Source organism: Erpetoichthys calabaricus, chromosome 18, assembly GCF_900747795.2.
Source record: "Erpetoichthys calabaricus chromosome 18, fErpCal1.3, whole genome shotgun sequence".
Classification (NCBI taxonomy): Eukaryota; Metazoa; Chordata; class Cladistia; order Polypteriformes; family Polypteridae; genus Erpetoichthys; species Erpetoichthys calabaricus.
In genome coordinates this window covers 15,226,924-15,247,020 of record NC_041411.2, presented here as the reverse complement: position 1 = coordinate 15,247,020, position 20,097 = coordinate 15,226,924, and the positions used below count along the sequence as shown (strand labels likewise).

Genomic DNA, 20,097 nt, shown 5'->3' with positions numbered 1-20,097 from the left:
CAAAGAGAAAGAAGAAGAGCAGTAAACGTGGGGGGGAGAAAAAGTCACAGTAATCCAAACCTTGCTGTAGTATTTAAGGATATACGATCATCTCATCAATACCATGAAGAAGACACAAACACCGAGGAGCTGTAAACTGTAAGTACCTGCGGCGCCTCTCTCTGTACTCGATGCTACATAAACATAAAGTGGGTTCTACTTAAATAAAAAGGGCTAACACTCGACACCTCATACAATGCTGAAACCTCTCTCAGTAGGAATTTCTACTTGTAGTCTTTGCTTCAAATTAATATTTTCAGGGAAACTAAAACATCAACTTTCAGTCCCAGTGAATAAAACACACACTTAGAACACGAGTGAGCGACGGCGTTCCTCAGGTTACATTGTTCTCGTGTAAAGTCGTTGGTTTTGGAACATCGGCAGTCAATTCTTTTGTAATAAAAAACCTTCCACACACACACACACACTGCTTACCCGACTGATGGCTTTTAAACGTGCTGCATATCTGTGTTTACATCCATATGCACGTTTGTCTGTGATTTATTTGCCACGTTCTTATTTTTTTTGTTTAAGAAGCTTGGCAGATGAAATCAATTGGGGAAAAAAGGGCCAACGCTACCAACATCATGAATGACTAAAGAGACAAGAAACCCATCACATCATAGATGAGAAAAGCTGAATTAGCGTTGAAAAGGGACAAGTTTGCAATATTTTGGCTGCACGTGGCTATTTGTATCTATTTAGTCACTGAGGTATCTATTCATTTCCTAAAACTGCTTATTCTAATGCATGGATCAGGAGGCTCTCCGCATCACACAGTTCTGCTCGGCCGGTCTCTGGACTCTAATCAACCTCAACAGCACAAGTCTGGAGCAGAAGTGGGATCAACATGGAAGAACTACCGTAGTCCTGGAGAAACATCACACAGACAGAAGGAAAATGTGCAGGCTCTTCACAGACAGACAAGGGACTGAAACCATTAGAGTGAGCCGACGGGCAGCATCGGTGTGCAAGTAACACGCAACTGAGAAGGTCAGCTGCAAGCCGGCGGCACCAAATCACAGCTCACCTCAACGCATGTGAAATGTAATTAATGTAGGACATGACTTTTGAACAAATAGATGTATAAGAAAGTCATTAAATAAAGGCAGAACGCATACATTTAGAAAGCAAACTTTGACTCAAGAGCACATAATCCCTAACTTTTAAATATTACTCAACTGCATACAAGTAGGTACAAAAACATCCACACGTACGCTGATTTACATGAACACGGGAAAGGCGCCATTTAAATAAAATATTATTATTATTACCTGGCACATATTGGTCCTAATGGTAGACCAAAGGATGTAAAACTTTTTAATTGCTTGAACACAATTTTAAAAGAAAACAAAGAAACACACGTAATACGAAAGAAAGAAGATGTAAGGCATGGATTTTAACAAAGTAAGAGATGTTCTGTCAGACTAACTACTACTAGGATGTGACGTGTAATCGACTTCAAATTGTTCTCAGAGTGCAGACAATACCACTCAGCGGCCACTTTCTAACCTGCTTATCTGCTTTAGGGTCATAGGGAACAGCAGAAACACACCCAGGGTGCCAGTCCATTATACCCAATGCATGCCACACTGTAAGTGCCCGTGCAGTGGTGGCTATCAAGATCACTCCTGGTTTTTTATTTACTCTGTAGAGAAGTTTTCATTCAAACAGTTTTCCACGTCTGCGTGTTATTTTTAATTTTTATTGATCTCAACTCTCACTTAGCTGGCTTTCTTCTGTTCGAGATTTGTATTTAAAAAGCTGTGCCAGTGTGAAATTTACATTAATTTATATTAAAAAAATCAACAAAGATTGTGAACGTTTTAGCACAGTGTAAAAATTAAAATGATCTTCATTTTAATTCACTATTTTCGACCCAAATTACTCCTTTAACTGTAATCTGAGCATTAAGGTGGGGGCATAGAGGTAAATGACAAGGAACTAATTTCATGACCATATTTACATTTTAAAGACTTGACTGAGCAAAAAAATGAAATTTAAAATATCCTAACATACACGTGTCCTTAATTGGTATTGCATTTAACAAAGGGGTCTATAATCTGACCATTAGCTCAAAAAAACACACAGAAATGACAGCATTATGAATTTTGTAATAAGTTCATATAAAATAAAAGTTGCCTGCACACATTCAACGGGGGAACTGGAAAGCTAAAGCTGCGCGGCGCTCTCTCAGTATTGTCTAACGCCGCGGTGAGCCGTCACGGAGTGGAGGATAATAATAATAATAAATACGACACGACTTCAGATATTTTCCCCAACGTGTAATGAAACTCTGCAATAAGTTACATAGGCAGACGCCACTTAAATTTTCAAGAAAAGGTCTCTTGCTGGCTTACCTTTGCTCTTACAGTTTTGTCGCGTCTATTTTCACTTGTAATTTTGACCACTAACTGTTTAAGTGGGATTTTAGGACGTGACACCAAACGCTTTAATAAGCATGCCAACCACATGCTGTTTGAATGGTTAAAAAAATTTATTTACACAACATAAAAAAAAAAACGCCAACCGGTCATCTGCTGCCCAGCACCGTGGGTAGAGGGGGCAAAGGGTGTGCCGCGCGCGCACACGAGACGAGCGTCTGGGCCAAAGGGACGCGCGCGCGCGGCCGCGGAGAACAATACACAGACGGCGGGGTCGGGGACTGCAGGCCAGCAGTGGTCGGCGCTGAAAGAAGCGATGGAGTTGTGTTGTTGTTTTAACTCGCGTTTGTGCAATTAATGGAAATAAAAAGGGGAAGAGGAAAACGCCACGCGTCGACGTGGAGGCTGCGACCGCAGCTTAAAGGTGGGAGGCGGCAGTAAAACGGGACCCGAACAGCTGTGAACACAAAAGACCTTCTCTCAGTGGCGCTGCGCCCGTGCGGTATTCCCCTGAGTCCGTTATTTTTATTTCGGAGAAATGTTTGGTCTCTGCGCCTTTGTTCGTTATATTTTGTTAAGGAACTTTTTTCTTTTTTTTTTTTTTTATATCAGTAACTGACAATGGTGGCACAGAATTACAGAACTAACACTGCGAGTGCTGAACACTGAAGAGTAAGAGAACAGAAAGCGTTAAGGGAATTTGAGCATTTTAAGGAAAACACACACACACACATATATATTATATATATATATATATATATATATATATATATATATATATATATATACACATACACACAGAGAGAGAGGGAGAGAAGCTTATATCTGCACAATTTTTAAAACACACACACACACACACACACACACAAAACTGCAACTATCAGCAATATAAAAGAAGCCCACAGTACACATCAAAACACACACACACATATATATACATATACATACAGAGAGAGAGAGAGAAGCTTATATCTGCACAATTTTTAAAACACACACACACACACACACAAAACTGCAACTATCAGCAATATAAAAGAAGCCCACAGTACACATCAAAACACACACACATAGTAGCAGCAGCAGCTCTAGTACTATCATGCATACAGTGCAGTCAAAAAATGAATACTTGCATGTCCAGCATCATAAACATATTCTCAAGTTAATATAACCTGCACATTTATAGAATGAGAAAGGATTCATAATACATGTTTATAGAACGGTGAATATTGGAATTCCATCCACCCGTCAACTTTTATGAAACTACTTTCTCCATTACAGTGATGTAGGCAGCAACAACCTACCCTGGCAGCACTGGGCTCAAGGCAGGAACGACATCTGTACAGGCTGCAAGTCCTTTGCAGGGCACACACCTTCACACAACTCCTTACCAGTACATCTTTGGTTTACAGTATATGGAGAAAGTCCACCCAGACAAAGAGAACACACCAAATTCTGGCAGAGAGCAGATGAACTCCATGATGAGCCCTGATCTTGTGGCTATGAGTCGGACTCCCAACTGGCACTACAGATTTGTTTAGTGCGCCAGCTCAGCCACAGGCAAAATGTATAAAATGGGATTCGGCACTTTTACAAAATAAACACTTTCTATTATATTCAAATATCTAAAGAAAAAGTTGATGTTTAGTTGTACAGAGGAATACAACTATTACAGACGTTATTATTCATTCTTTTATTACCTATTGTGTATAATGGGTATAAGTGAGCTAAAATACAACTTTATTTTGAAGGTCTGTTGCTATTGTGCTGACACAACAAATAAGAAAACAATAGACTTTCTTACTCCACAACTAACATATTGATTTATTTTGGAAAAACAGATGAAAAGTAATTCCATACTGGAAATTAAAAAATTAGAAATGTCTAATTTTGCTGTTGAACTTTCTTTTTTTTCTTTAAATACTTTTCATTCCTCAAACAAAGGATTTTACTCTTCTCCTTAGCCCGTTTTAATACGTATCCAGAGTTGGCTTAAATATTTGATTGCTAAGACAGTCGTTAGTCAAGAGGGTTTCTTTCCGATACCTGATATCGACACATCTTGTAAAAAATGTGCAATAAAAACGTTCATTATGTTGAGCTTAGATCAAGAAAGAAATTGCACGGAGCCTTTTAAACACAAAGGCCTGTTGTCTGAAGTTCACTCAGATTAGCTCTGACTGAAACAGATCTGGAATAGTTTTCTTTTTTTTAATGATTTTCTTCTCTTACTGAAACCCAAGGCTGGCAGGAGTTGCTTACGGTGACCTTTCTACAAGAATCTCTTCTGTTTTACGATATGTGAGGCCTAACATTTTTCTGTGACTTATCCGATTTGAAAGCTAGAAACGTCTTCTGCTTTTTCAAGCCCTTCTAGTCTTTCAGTAGGTCATCCTGGATGATTCACGTTTATAATGTTAACACGTTGGATGAATCTAGATAAGGAAAAAATATTGTATCTTCGGAAGATCATTTGGAATTAGACCAACAAGTGTCTCATACACATAGGCATGAAACAATACGTGGCTGGACTGACGATGAAAGCCTGTCCTAGACAACTTACTACAAACCAGCCAGGCCTCAAATACGACTATAAAGTATGAGCTCTGATGGGCCAACAGCTTCTTTTTCTTTTTTGTTAATTAACTTTCTTCAGGTCCTGCTTTCTGTTAATGTGCCTCAATTTCCTACAAAGCTCTGTGCTTTAACGCTGCGCTCATTATCTTAATCAGTAGCACATCCTGTCTGGGCCGAGATGCTCACAGATGTTGCCCGTTATATTTTTAACTGAGCAGCAGATCGCTCTACGAATACTGGTGCTCTTGTAATGATGGCATTTCATCACAAATGGAAAACAGATGTCTCAAAGACACAAATAAAATAACTTGTTTATCGGACCTCCTGATTTCGGCTTTTCAGACACCCCCCCCCTTCAGCGGACCACTGACTGACAAACCAGCGTACTTCTCTCATGTTGTTATTTACACAACAACACTTTAACAAGCCTAAAACGGCTAAAAGGACCCACTATATAAAAGGCAAGATGTGAAATCCTACAAAATCTAAAAATGGGAACCTTTGTTGTGTCAGTAACAGCAGAGGAAGGCAACACAGATAAGTTTGTGATGAACTGCAAAGCCCCATCAGAGGTCACCAAGTCGGGTGCTCCAAACCTGCCTGGTCACCAGCACATTGGCAGACTTTCACTACACGGCTTACAAGCGAATGCAGTACAGCTTCTAGATTAGCGGCCATTGTCAACATAGCATTTGAAAGTTAGCCAGATTTCAGTAGTGGCCAAAGTAAAATACTCTACAAACATTCAAACCCTGGTGAAAAATACATCTAACTACGCATTTGCTAGGAAATGAATTAGCTCACTCTTTAAAACGAGTGTACAACAAGAGTGATTGTGTATTACTGAGGTGACTTCTGGATTTTCTGCTCAGGACTGGCACGACATTTGTTACCTATCAGCTGTTATTTTACACAGCGTCGTTCACTGTACTCACTATCATCAGGAGCTTCACACCACAAACGCTGTCAGGACATCTGAACACCTACCACAATAACAAAGGAAAAGAATTTGGTATTGTGAGGAATTTGGAAAGCACTTTCCTGAGATGCTCTGCACAGCGTTGGTTCAGGATGTGTTCTGCGGTAAGAACCCTCATTCTGTGGCACACAAGTTGGTAAGAACTTCGGCAGATCTTTTATGAACAGATCCGTTTGGTTCTAGTTGTTCGGTATCTGCTTTATATTATTTTTTTCCTTTTCATTTCAGTCCATTGCGTGTGGCAATGTGAAATATTTTTGCAACAATAAAAATGTTTTGTGAGACACTGGTGCACACACCCCACGATGGAGGGAAACAGTCTCTAGTTAATAATTTTAGTATCATCTTAACTTAGCATTTAGGATTCTGCTACGGATGTCAGATACGAGTTCAGCAGACCGTTGATTCACTCAGTCTGTTAAGAGAGACGTTATCTCGGGTCTACTTCTCCACAAAATAACTTGTAGTCCCACTGGCTACCCCGTCAGCCCATTTTCCACATTACAAGTCTCCAGTCCAGGATTAGTTTCTATCTTGCAACTGATACTACCAGAGTAACACCAAGTTCAGAAAACGGAGAGTTTCTGTTTCATTGTTCACTGCTAATGTCCTGCAACCTTTAAAAGAGAGATCTGGAGAATATCATGGGAGTAAAGCCAACCTTTTACTTTACCTCAGTCTCACCCCTTCTATCCTGACTTGAGTTTCCTTTCATTTAGAAAGTTGGTTGTCGCTGATCTGCAATCTAAACACATTCTGTAGAGGTGCAGGTCTGCTGTTCAGCTAGAAAAGGTCATTTAAATCTGTTAGGCCTGAAGCAAAAGGCAGCAGCAACAGAGTATTTGTCAATACTGAAAAGTCCAAGAGCTAAAAAGGCGTAGTAAGGAAAAAACAAAACACACACACGACATAAACATCTGCCAAATGGATTTTCAAGAACAAGCTGGGCCCTCCGCAGTGGGACACATAGTCCTCACTTGTTTACTGCGTTCCCGTCTGCTAAAATAGTTAGAACTTCCAAAAGCGCAGAGTCAACAAAAAAATTTCCTGCTGAACCTGGAAATCAGCTTAGCTTTCTGATCCAAGTGCTTAGAGAATCCAAATCGAGTCAAGTCCAGGATTTACATTTGTTCTTTTTTATTGCACAGCACTGCTCTTCTTTCACAAACACAAATGAAGAACAAAAAGGAAATGGCAGAGAGAATCTCGTTATGACAAGTAAAGCTTTCCACGATTACAATACTGCAGTACTGTTCGGTAAATAGTCGACCACATTTGCTTATTTTGACGGATAGCTTTATTCAAGGACACTTGGGAAAATGTAGCAATCAGCTGATGACTTATTTCTTTTTGTTTTTCCAATCGTGACACAGGCGGGTGAGTAGATTTGCTCATCATAGTCACGCTGTGCCAGTACTGGGATGAGAAGTCCAAAGCCACCACCTCAACTACAAACCACGAGTCAGCCATAGGAATTCTCCAGTTTTCACAGTATGTGTCTAACAATTTAAATCAAAATGAATTGAGTGAATACAATAAATATAACATAACAGCAGGTAGCAGGGACTCACAAAAGACACCGAGCTGAGCTGGAGTCGGACAAGAACACAATTCAAAACACTAAAGTAGCAAAGTGCTTTGTGTTTAGCAGGTAAGATCAAAACTCACGTTTATTAGAATGATATGAAGGTCAAACCTTGAATTCCTTTTAATTTTTAAATAATCTCTTTCATAAAGACACTTTCCTTTTATCTTTAAACAAATTTAACACCAGCCACCGAAGCTACGCTCACACTTAAATAACATGATGATGCACCCAAGATTTTGTGCGATTAGCAATGGCAGAGGCAAACGAGAAAGCCAATGACTTCAAAATTTTTAAAAATATATCAGTTTTGCTACTCATTTCAAATTCCTAACTTCCTGCACAATTAACTAGGAGTTCTGGTTTGCCTTGTTATGAAGTCTTGCTCATAGATTAACTCTCACTTGTCTCCAGGTAATGGATTCTGTTCAGTGTGCGGTGATTCCTGCTACAAATACAAAAATATTGACACTTTTCATGGAAAGACGGCTTATAACTCCAAAAGACAGCGTGAATACTATCCCATTTACTATACTTATGTAGCTTTCATGTTCTCCATTTATCTGTAACGTTAAGTGATGAAGATAAACTGGTAAGCCCCCTAAAGGCTGTTTGACCGCTGACCCTGCTGTTCCAGTTTTCAGTTTAGGGCTTCTTTACATCAGAGAAAGCCTGGCCTGCTTTAGATGGCCATTGTACTGTCCATCCATCCATCCATTATCCAACCCGCCATATCCTAACTACAGGCTCACGGGGGTCTGCTGGAGCCAACACAGGGCGCAAGGCAGGAAACAAACTCCATGGCAGGGTGCCAGCCCACCGCAGGGGGCACACACACACACACACACACGGGACAATTTAGCAACCTAACCTGCATGTCTTTGGACTGTTGGAGGAAACCCACGCAGACACGGGGAGAACATGCAAATTCCACGCAGGGAGGACCTGGGAAGCGAACCTCAGGTCTCCTGAGTTAGCAGTGCCACCCACTGCACCACCGTGCCACCCCCATTTTACTATATGATGTAAATTTAGCATCACATCATTTAATGCTCCAGCATGTAGTCACTGTTTTTGGTTGTGTATTCCTTCTTCAATGGTAGCCAGTAGATGTGGCGTACCAAAGAGGAGTGTCATGCTGAAATAGTCCATCTGCAGATAAATACTGAATGTTCAGACATCGCTGGACTTTGTAAAATCACTGCAATAAAGCCCCAATGCAGCTTTACCAATAACCACACATGTAGTTTCCAGAATACAACCTGGTTGTTGCTGAAGCAGCACTCCTGATTTTGGAAACACACAAACACAAGTCAACGTCAACGTCTGTGCTGCTTGTCATGATTTGGCTCACTGGGTTTTCTAAATTCCACGCTTACAGGAAGCAAATTCAATGTTTGTGGCCTCAGTATGAGAACATCTCTCATTTTTAAAGCAGCCTTATATGATGTTCATTTCTCAACTAATTCATGAAAAATTCATTAATTTCCAACTACAGTAAAAAAAAAAAAAGTGTCTGTCAGGCAGTGTCAGATTCATGACACACAAACACCAAACCCTTCCTCCCCACGTTAAAGTTGGTACCACGATGATCATACAGTAGTCTATAAAATAGCCTGCATGACATTTTTTCCCACAAGACAGCCTTAACTTTATCATTTCCGGTCTAATATGTGGGTATGGCAGGGCTGCACAGACAGCAGCAAACATTTTGGAAAGCCAGTAATGATATGTGCTAAGATCCAAATCCACTGTGCAGAGACAGACAGAGGAGGCCGGGAGCATGCGCTGATTTCAGTGCGTCGCTGTACGCGCCACACTACGAGGCCCCCGGACACCTCAGTACCACACTGGAGCGGGGCGAGATGTTTAAACACTGGCTGAAGTGCCCATCCAGATTTTACAGTAAAGCTTCGATATCTGAATGTACATCATGTGACCTACACAGCTGGTACAGATTTGTAAAAACAGCTGCTGTCTGCACAATTCTTAAAACATGCAAAATATAAAACACACACACATATATATTTATATACACACACACACACACACAAACACATTTTAAGCCATATCCAAGTACTTTGTTTTGCCTGTGAATATATTTCACTAACGTGTACCACATTTTGAGGCTTTCCTTATTTTGCTGGCCTGCACATATAACGAACTCTATGGCGTCTAAAAGTTTGATACAATAAATTAGCAGAAGGGTCTCCACCATCTGTAATTTTCAAATTGCTTTTACTCAGACTCCTGATCTGAGTTTCCCGATGTCTGTTTTTAATTATATAATAATTGCTGCACTTCCCCTGCTCCAAATGGTTTCTTAGTAAAAGAATTCATTTTCTAGTAGCTTCATAATCTTACTTTTGCTAATTCAGTGGCTACCAGTGCAGGCCATTTTTCCTTTATTTTAGTAAGAACAACACAGAAAAGGTTGGCGTTGTTGTTCTTCTTTTATCTCCAGATCTTTAGCATGACCACCCCGCTCTTTGGCAGACACTGCTAACAGAGTTCTTGACGATATGCTGATGGATGCTATTCTTTATACACAGCAGACCACCGTGTTTCTTACTGAAGTAACCCTCTAGAGGACACGTGTGCCGATTCTACAGGGATACGTGTAAGTGTATATTTTTAAAGTTGAATAGCTTAGGCATACATTATTACAGAATAATCATTTCTTTAGAAATTCAGTGAAATGATTAGAATAAGAATTGCTAAACTCTACACAACATCTCCAACCAGGCAAAATGAGAAAAAGGTATTTCATGACCATTCCTTCTAGTACCTTGGTTTTACCAAAAGAGTTTTCAAACTAAGCTTTATCAGATTCCAAAACACCTCAGCCACTTCTTTTCCAGTTTTGCAATGAACTTGGTATTCCTTTAGGTCACTTCTAATGTGAGTATGAATTCTGGTTCTTCATACATCCTTCCTGATTCTAGTGTGATGGACCCTCCACTTTCGACAAAGCAAACCTGAATCTTTGTAGGGATGAACGCTTTACTCATTACAAAGCTATGACACTGTAACACAAGGCATGCTTGCATTCTCAAACCTTCTTAATCCTATTCAAGGTCACGGGGGGCTGGAGCCCATCCTGGCAGCCCTGGGCACAAGGCTGAAAGCAACCCTGGAATCTGTGCCAATCTGTTTCTGAGCCGTAAACAACTCACCATTACAGGGGAATTGAGAAGTGGAGCAAAACGACACCTTTATTGACCAACTGAACGCATTCAAATATGTAAGCCTTCAGACAAGTGAAGAAGGAGCCACAGCTGCCTCAAAAGCCTGCATATTGTAACCTGTTCAGTTAGCCAATAAAAGGTGCCATTTTGCCTCACTTCTCATTCTACCATGTTATCCATTACAGGTACAACATCCCGCTAGTAATATTACAGAGGCATTAATCCAGTTTTCACAGGCAGTGGTATACAAGAAGCCATAACTGCTCTGCATTCATGAGGCACCTTTTGTGTTTTTATAGACATAAAAATGAAGTAGACTTTCCTATTAGTATGTACAAAATGAAACTTTGGCAGGGCGTCCTCTCTTAGCAGGCCATTCCAAACAAACTTTACCATAAACCCGTATTTGTATAGCGCATTGGGTAAATGCATATGCTAAATAAACCACAAATATACAGTAGATACAACTCATACACATCAGTGTCTGTCATTTTCAGAAAGAACCCTGCAACTGTGGCAGTGCCTGAAGAGTCTAATTAATGTCTGTAATTCAAAAAGCAAATTAAGTTGTGGCATCACCACCCCACACAGAGAAACTGATTGTAGTTTCCCAGCCTACAGATGGAGGTCCTTTAGCTCAGCAGGGTTGGCCAGACGTTTATCTCGGCTGAACCAGGGGAGGTTGTAGTTTTGACTCCAGGAGGGAGTGCAGATACCCAGTGGGGACACAATCACCCTGTCTGATATTTATTCAATTAAACCTTTAACCAGTGAAATATTATAAACCAGTATTAGTGGCCTCTAGTAACAAAACAAATCCTACATCAATGCTTATTTAGAGACATCACTTCTTGCAAAGAAAAAAAAATATATATCCATCCATCCATTTTCCCACCCGCTGAATCCGAACACAGGGTCACGGGGGTCTCCTGGAGCAAATATATACCTATACTAATTAATAAAAGGTAAAGCCCTCACTGACTCACTGACTGACTGACTCACTCATCACTAATTCTCCAACTTCCCGTGTAGGTGGAAGGCTGAACTTTGGCAGGCTCATTCCTTACAGCTTACTTACAAAAGTTAGGCAGGTTTCATTTCGAAATTCTACGCGTAATGGTCATAACTGGAACCTGTTTTTTGTCCATATACTCTAATAGAGGAGGCGGAGTCACGTATCGCGTCATCACGTATTACGCCTCCTACGTAATCACGTGAAGTGAAAACAAGGAAGAGATTTACAGCACGAGTCAAACACGGGAACGAAGGTAAATGACGTTAATTGTTGAGTGTCTTTTAATACTGTGTAAGCATACATATTAACAGATGTGCAATTAAACGTGTGCATTTACGGGGCGATTTCTCAGCCTTAAAGCTCGAAGTGATCACTCGAGTGAAGGCAGCTTCACAAAAAAACAGATCCTTAACAAACTGTTATTGGTATATTTTACCTCAATTTTAAAAGGTTTTCTTTTCTTCTTAATAAAAATTTAAAAGCAGAACTTCGCTGGTGTGAACCGCGGGGATTTGAGCGACTGACGCATACAGACATATTCATGAGTGCAGGTACTTCGGAAACAAAGCACCATGTAAACCTAAAGTTTAAATTAAGTTCATAGACCTCCAAAAGGTTGCCATTGATTTCAGGCAAGATTGCTTTTCTCATGTACAACTATACGTTGCATTCTCAAGAGTGTGCTTGCACGGCTTGGTCATATTACAACCGGAGTACTGAACTGACAAACTGGTATACAAACAGAACAATCATAAAAACAGGATTAAATAAAAAGGCGGCTTCTGTTGGCGAAGCAACGAAAAAGGAACACCTTATATGACGTTCGTTTATAAAACAGCGGAGAGGCTGTGTGAAGTCAGCTACACAAAAAAACAGATCCTTAACAAATTGTTAGTGGTATATTTTACCTCAATTTAAAAAGGTTTTCTTTTCTTCTTAATAAAAATTTAAAAGCAGTACTTCGCCGGTGCCAAGCGCGGGGATTTCAGCGACTGACACATACAGATATATTCATGAGTGCAGGTACTATGGAAACAGAGCACCGTGTAAACCTAAAGTTTAAATTAAGTTCATAGACCTACAAAAGGTTGCCATTGATTTGAGGCAAGATTGCTTTTCTCCTGTACAACTATACGTTGCATTCTTAACAGTAAGCTTGCACAGCTTGGTCATATTCCAACCGGAGTGCTGAACTGACAATAGATAGATAGATAGATAGATAGATAGATAGATAGATAGATAGATAGATAGATAGATGTGTATGTATGTAGATATGTATATATGTGTATATATATGTAGATATTTAAATATGTATATGTATATATATGTGTCTGTATGTGTATATGTATATATATGTGTGTGTCTATATGTATGTGTATATATATGTTGATATATGTATATATATATATATATATATGTGGATGTGTATATGTATATATATGTGTATATGTAGATATGTGTATATGTAGATATGTATATATAAGTATATATGTTTATGTATATATATATATGTTTACATAACCTCTTTAACACACTACTTCTCCGCTGCGAAGCGCGGGTATTTTGCTAGTATATTATATATTCCATGCTTTTCCTGTTGCCAAAACCCTAAATTTAAACAATGGCTTTTCATTACAGTCTTGAAAGTAGAACATCTGGATGGATAAAATGAAAATCAAACCGAGTAAAGAATGAACCACTTTGGTCTAGAGACTGCTCGAATGACTCAGACATAGCCACTGCTGTCTTACTTCAACATTCTCCTGTTAACATTCTCCATAACCTCGCCCCTCCATATCTGTCCCACCTCCTCCATGTTGCTTTTCCCTCTCGCACCCTTAGATCTTCCATCCACTTGACTGTCCCCTTCGCCCGTCTTACCACTCTCTCTACCATCTGAGCCTAGAAATATCAAATCATTCTCACTCTTCACATCTAAACTTGAAACTCATTTCTTTAAGACTGCTTTTTCTCTTTGATTACCATTGCTCGGTCTGATTTTAATTTTTGCATTTTTAGTTTTGTTTGTATTGTGTGTTTTATCTATTGTGCTTAGAAAGGCACCTATGAATAAATCCATCCTTTTTCCAACCCGCTGAATCCGAACACAGGGTCACAGGGGTCTGCTGGAGCCAATCCCAGCCAACACAGGGCACAAGGCAGGAACCAATCCCAGGCAGGGTGCCAACCCACTGCAGGACCCTATGAATAAATAAAATGTATTATTATTATTCATAGTAAGGATTTAATATGATAATGTGGGTCTGCTGTAATTAAAGGTCTGTTCATATTGCATTGTTACAGCAGCTTTAAGGTTTTAGACACGAGAGTGCCTTTTGTTTCCAGTATCCTGTCCAAACATCGTACCTGCAGTTGAGCTCTCCTGCCACATCAACAGCACTAACTCCATTATCTTTTACTTCACTGATGCTTTTGTGATCACCACATTAAAAACACAGCTGCCATTTACAATTTGTAAAATCTTCTGAAGTTCATAAAATAATTAGAAGCCTGATGGTTTTACACTTTTACTATTGTGATCCTGACCTGATACTGGCCACAATGATTTAAAAAGTTGCGCTGTGCTTTACACGAGGAGTGTTTTGTTGAGAATCTGTCACCGTTGGAGATCTTGACAACCTCATCTTTAATTATCAGATCCACTCTTATACTGTAAATCCTATTTTAAACAAAGCATTTGGGACACGTTGAACCTTTTATTTTTCCTCTTGGATGTTACTGAGATACTACGGAAATGACCTGGGTGAGGTACATCAAATCCACCGTATATTAAATGCTACATATAAATACTTTCCATTTAGACATCTGGCATAATAGCTCAATAACTCGGCAAATACTGCGCTTTACATTACAGCTTAAATGGTAGAACACTGACGCAACAGCATGTACTTCAGGAATTATCAAATGCCTACAAGACATGAAAAGTTCACATTAGACTAGTTTGAAAAAACATTTATATGTATATATTTATGTTAGAAAAATATCAGACTCCGATTAATCACAGGTACAGTAAGTTAGGTGTATGAACGCAGTGCAACAGGCAGCAGACCTGCTGGACTTACCACATCTGACTGAGGTATGTAATCAGATCTGGGACAAGTCAGTGGAAAAGTTCTAGTCTAAGGAAAACAGAAACATCTGGAATCGCAGAACGAGCAAGTCACATTTTTAGCTCGGTTTCTGAGGGAACCATAAATCAAATGCTGCACATGCTGCATATATTATTTAATACTTAATACTTTAAAGCGCAAACCACAAGTCTACAGTAAATCAAAGACTCTTGTAGGTTTGTAGCACAGGAGGCAGTTTAGCAGATGCTGTATTTCTAAAAAAAACTGTTAAAAGTATTTGGTGTAAATTTTACAATATTATATACATAATATAAAAGCTGGCATACATTCTGGGGCTGGTTACTGTCTTGTGTCTGATACTGTCACGTCTTCCTCAAACTTTACCATGACACTGTACTGGAATAAGCAGGTCTAAAAATGAATAGAAAAAATACAAATAAAAAGATTCTGTATACATGGGGATAAAAAAAAAAAAAAAAAAAAAAACGGTCACCTTTCATCAACTATTTAATACCCCTAAAAATGTACCACCACTTAAAAACATGTGCTTTGTAGGAACGTTATGGGCATAACAGCCTGTGGTTTTAGTCCATCTTTTTCATATATGTACGTATCTACATATTCACTCATACATAAGACCACTGTGAGGGCCTGGACACACGGACCGTGTTCTATCTTTCCTATAAAATATTTTTATAAAATACAAAACACGCCACCCATTCATTATGTGTTAAAAATAAATGAGATTAAAAACAAACCCCTTATTCCTTCATGGCCACAGTTCTGCTCCATTGTGACAGTTTCAGCTCCAGCTCATTACTGTATAAATGTTTTCAAGGGTCTTCATTTTGTTTCATTTTTTTTAAGCAATCTCTACTATGACTTATGCATGAAAACTTTGACATGTTGGTATGTTTCCATTAGAGGGTAGATGGACAGGTCAAAACTGTCTACTTGAAATGTTAACTTCTGCTGCATTAAGAAAACAAAAAAAATTTATTTGTTTTTTCCCCATCTTTACATTTCAGGCTCAATGGCAGCGTGGGTAGAAGGGTTCTTTTACTGTCCATGCCGTGTCTCTTGCTAATGTGGCCCTCCTGCTGTGAGTCAAGATCACTGCACTCTACGATAGCCATGACCTCCGAGGAACAGAGCGGTGACGAGGAGATTTCTGTCTTTACAACCCACTCAACTGAGATCACTCCTCAGATTTCTACTACAGTGACTACCAGTGCCACAAGAATTCCATTGAAGCCTTTCAACCTACGCAAGATTGTGCAGTTTCTTCAGGAGAACATGTTACTGATCATCGTTGTGGCTTCATTGCTAGCAGTCATCATTTTTATCGTTTGTTGTGCTTCCGTACTTCGCCATAAACATAAAGTCAATGCTTATTATCCATCATCATTTCCCACCAAAAAATATGTGGATCATCAGGATAAGTCAGGAGGCAGCAAAAGCTTCAATGAAATACCGGAGAAGACCACTAACTGCCAGAAAGTGGAACAGGTGGATTCCACTAAGCAGCTCCAAGCAGACATTAAAGCAGCAGCCCAAAGCCTAAGATCTCCTTCTAAGGCTCCACTGAACACTCAAGACCCTAAACTATCCCAGCAAAATGCAGAAGTCACAGCTCCACAAAGCAATACTGAACTTCCAGGAAACTCCTTACAAACACAAAAAGATTCTCTCACACTATCATCACCTTCGGTGAACAGGTCCCCAGAGATCAGTCACCATCAGTTGCAAGAGGCTTGTCCGAATAAAACAACAACTCCCCAAAACTCAGACCCACCAGCTACATCCATTTGTCAAGACATTCAGAATAAAGCTGCAAGTCAAGAGGCTGAATTGGTCAATCCAGAAAATGCAGGGGTTCACCACGGCAACCAGGAGTGTCAGCCAAGCAGTTTGGAGACCCAGGAAGTGATTCAGTCAAGTAGCCAGGAGACCCAGGAAGTGATTCAGCCAAACGGCTGTGAGACCCAAGAAGTCGTTCAGGCCAGCAGTGAGGAGACCCCGGAAACAGTTTGTCCTGAAACTGAGAAAGTACAAGGTGCTTCTGTGACAAGTGAGCCAACCACAGCTGCACTATGTGATGAAAGTCAGAGCTCTGCCACCCCAGGGTACCCAAATATTAGTGGGGAGACCACTGCATTTTAGGAACGGACAAGCAGCGGATAAGTGAACCCAAAGGCTCTGCTCTTTGTTCATCATGACAAAACACCACAGTGCCAGTTTCTAGCTTCCTAAATGTCTGCTTTTACAGTTTTTCTTAGATTCAAATTTTGATCATCGGAAATAATATGAGAACCCCTTCAATGGGACACTGTTGGTAACAGGGACTCCGTTTATGCCAGTGACCTGCCTACAGTGGAATATTGACAAGTGCTCCTTCACTTTGGGTAACCATTAACATTCCAACGTTCACTTTCTTTTGCTTACACTCGTGGAGGTTGAACCTGTTTATGATTTTGTTTTTTAGAGCCTGGCGATACGGAAAATGTGGGGTAACGTTCTGCACTGGAGCCTCACTCACTCCATGCTTTACTGAAAGCATTCACAGACGCTCAATGATTTTTATACAAAGCCAAAGAGTAGGACTGAGTCTTATGCAGTTCTTGTGTATACTGTAGATTGTTTTCTAAACACCTATACTTTTTTTTTTAAAGAATAAGATTCTTGTATTCGTTCGTTCACATGAGACTCTATGGGCTACAGCTTGTCATGAGTATCAGTCATTAACTATTTCTTCAATTCTCAAATTTGCATTGCAGCATCTTTCACGTAGGAAACCGTATTTAAAAAAAAAAAAAAAAAAGGAATGCAGTATGTATCTCAACTTTATGTTTTAGTTTAATCTTATGTTACATTAACCATAGTTTAGGGGAAGGGTGCATGTAGGAAGATCATATCATATCATATTGCTATAGAAATTGTGATCAGTATATAAGGAACATATTTGGAGTTTTTTTTCCTTGTGGCCTAACCAGGTGTGTTATGGAGACCCAAGAGAGTCTGCCAAAGCTGTTCAGGAGGGTCCCAGGGAAATGAAAATGTCTTTTTTATATCAACTTACATTACATATCCTTCAAAGAATGTGCTTGGTAATGGATGTGTCCGAGACTGTTTGGTGGCTTCTTGTCAAAAGACGTTTCTCTTTCAGCTCTGTAAAAAGTCTCTTTGTTGCTTCAGAGGCCCATACCCCAACGTGGCAGGTTTTCACCATTCCATGGAGGTGTTCGATTTCATCTTCTCTACTTCACTTAGGGTTTTTTTTTTTTTTAAATCACATCACCACTAACAAATGCTTACAAGAAGGGAGCTTCACCTCAAGTCTGCAATTCGTTAGTTTGTGTTCTATATGGTAACAAACGATACACCGCAACGAGCCACAAGCACTCACTCACTCAGTCCTTATTTATTTAGCACTTTGCACGATCACAAGGTGCTTTACTCTGAAAAGAACATTGCAATAAAAATTACATTCTTCCACACCAGCAGCTATGCCACCCTAAAGCTCTTGCAGTGCTTTTTAAACCATCAAATATTCTGTTTCTTATATTTATACCTTCATAGAACATTGGAATGTTTTTAATAATGTGTTCATTAAATGGATTGTCTTTTGCTCATTTTTTTTTTCTGGACTGAATTTTGAAACTTCAATTTGAAATGAAAATAATTAGACCAATAAAGAACTAACTTCAAATTAAGTGTCTCTCGGCATTAACTGGTCTTTTCTTTCTGTGCCAACCATTATGACAGGTTTTGTGAGACAGAGTGATGACAGGATCTTCATCATAGTCATGTTAACAAGGTCTTCCCTAAGACTCCTCTTCATCACCACACCATCAGGCAAACTCCTGAAAACCCCTCTTTGTTATCACACTGAACAGAAACTCATTACGACTAATCTGTCGTTTCTTACCAATGGAGAATTCCCTGCAAATTCTAACTACCACCATAAAGACTGGGTCCTCCCAATAACTCCTCTATATTAGAATACATTGCGGACTTGCTATCTTTCCTCTTTTTTATTATGCTAAGGACACCTTTTGGATCTTCTATTTCCAACCACCATGGAGTACCCTGTCTTGGGAGGGTTTTTGTTAGCAATGACCATCAGCATCAAGTGATTCCGTGAGAACCCTAAATACAAAGAGGACTATTTCATTTATGTTAGGTAGAATGCCCAGAGTGGGTGGTCTCGTGGCCTGGAACAACTGCAGATTTTATTTTTTTCTCCAGCTGTCTGGAGTTCTTTTTTGTTTTTTCTGTCCACCCTGGCCATCGGACCTTACTCCTTTTCTATGTTAACTAATGTTGTCTTATTTTAATTTCTTATTTGTCTTTTATTTTTCTTTTCTTCATTATGTAAAGCACTTTGAGCTACTTTTTGTATGAAAATGTGCTATATAAATAAATGTTGTTGTTGTTGATGAGGAAGGCATTATATTATATTTCAGCTGTTTATACTTTCGTTTTAATCCTGCTAAAGGCAGGTCCTGGAGCGGATTCATGGTAACGTAGGAAGGTAGATGTAGGAATTAAAATGCTTACAGTGCAATTATCTATCTTTTAGGCCATGTCAGAATAATGTCAGAGCTCTAAGTTACCCTTGAGGTCTCTGATGCTAGTTTTCCATGGATTAAGTGACTTTGAAAATGTGAGGAGTTCTAGGGATGAAGTAGAGGCAGTTGAAGGTTCTGGTAGTGCAGTTAAATCAGTATTCATTTTGGGTTTCTAGATCACACCCCATTTGTCCATTCTAAATGCAGGTGGTTTAGTGCAGGCCGCAGCCTCTACGTGTCAAGAACAGCAATTGTGTTAAAGGCATCTCACCTCATGAAGGTGCTCAAAAGCAGTGTGGAGGACCAGTGAGATGGCACCAACCACCACATGCTATTGTATTAGGCAAGAGTCACATTTAAGAATAATAGGATTGACGTAACTCTGAGCCCTCCCAAAGCCCATGACACCAGTCATTCAGACTACTTTTCTTCATGTTTTGGAAATCTGTGGTTTTTTACTTCTTTTTCATAAAATGGCAAGTTTGACACACTGGTGGAAAACTATTAGTTTATGCAGTGAATTGAAACATTAGGTCTTTGTTATTCTGAACTTGAAAAGGGTTTGAATGATGCTCTCTCCCTCCATGTATCTATTTGTATATATAACTAAGCTTCCCCCATGTTTAGTGAACCTACTTTTTTCTACTCAATGAGTGCTTATCCAGTTACT

The 20,097-nt window shown here is 39.5% G+C and overlaps 1 protein-coding gene across 1 annotated transcript; it reads left to right on the top strand.

Annotated features, from left to right (window-relative positions):
- On the top strand, nucleotides 1–17,154 carry tmem119a (transmembrane protein 119a). Its single transcript, XM_028824108.2, has 2 exons — nucleotides 1–138; nucleotides 15,885–17,154. Exons 1-2 carry the CDS (start codon nucleotides 104–106, stop codon nucleotides 17,017–17,019), a joined length of 1,170 nt encoding a protein of 389 aa, XP_028679941.2. The 5' UTR covers nucleotides 1–103; the 3' UTR covers nucleotides 17,020–17,154.
- The last annotated feature ends 2,943 nt before the right edge of the window (nucleotides 17,155–20,097 follow it).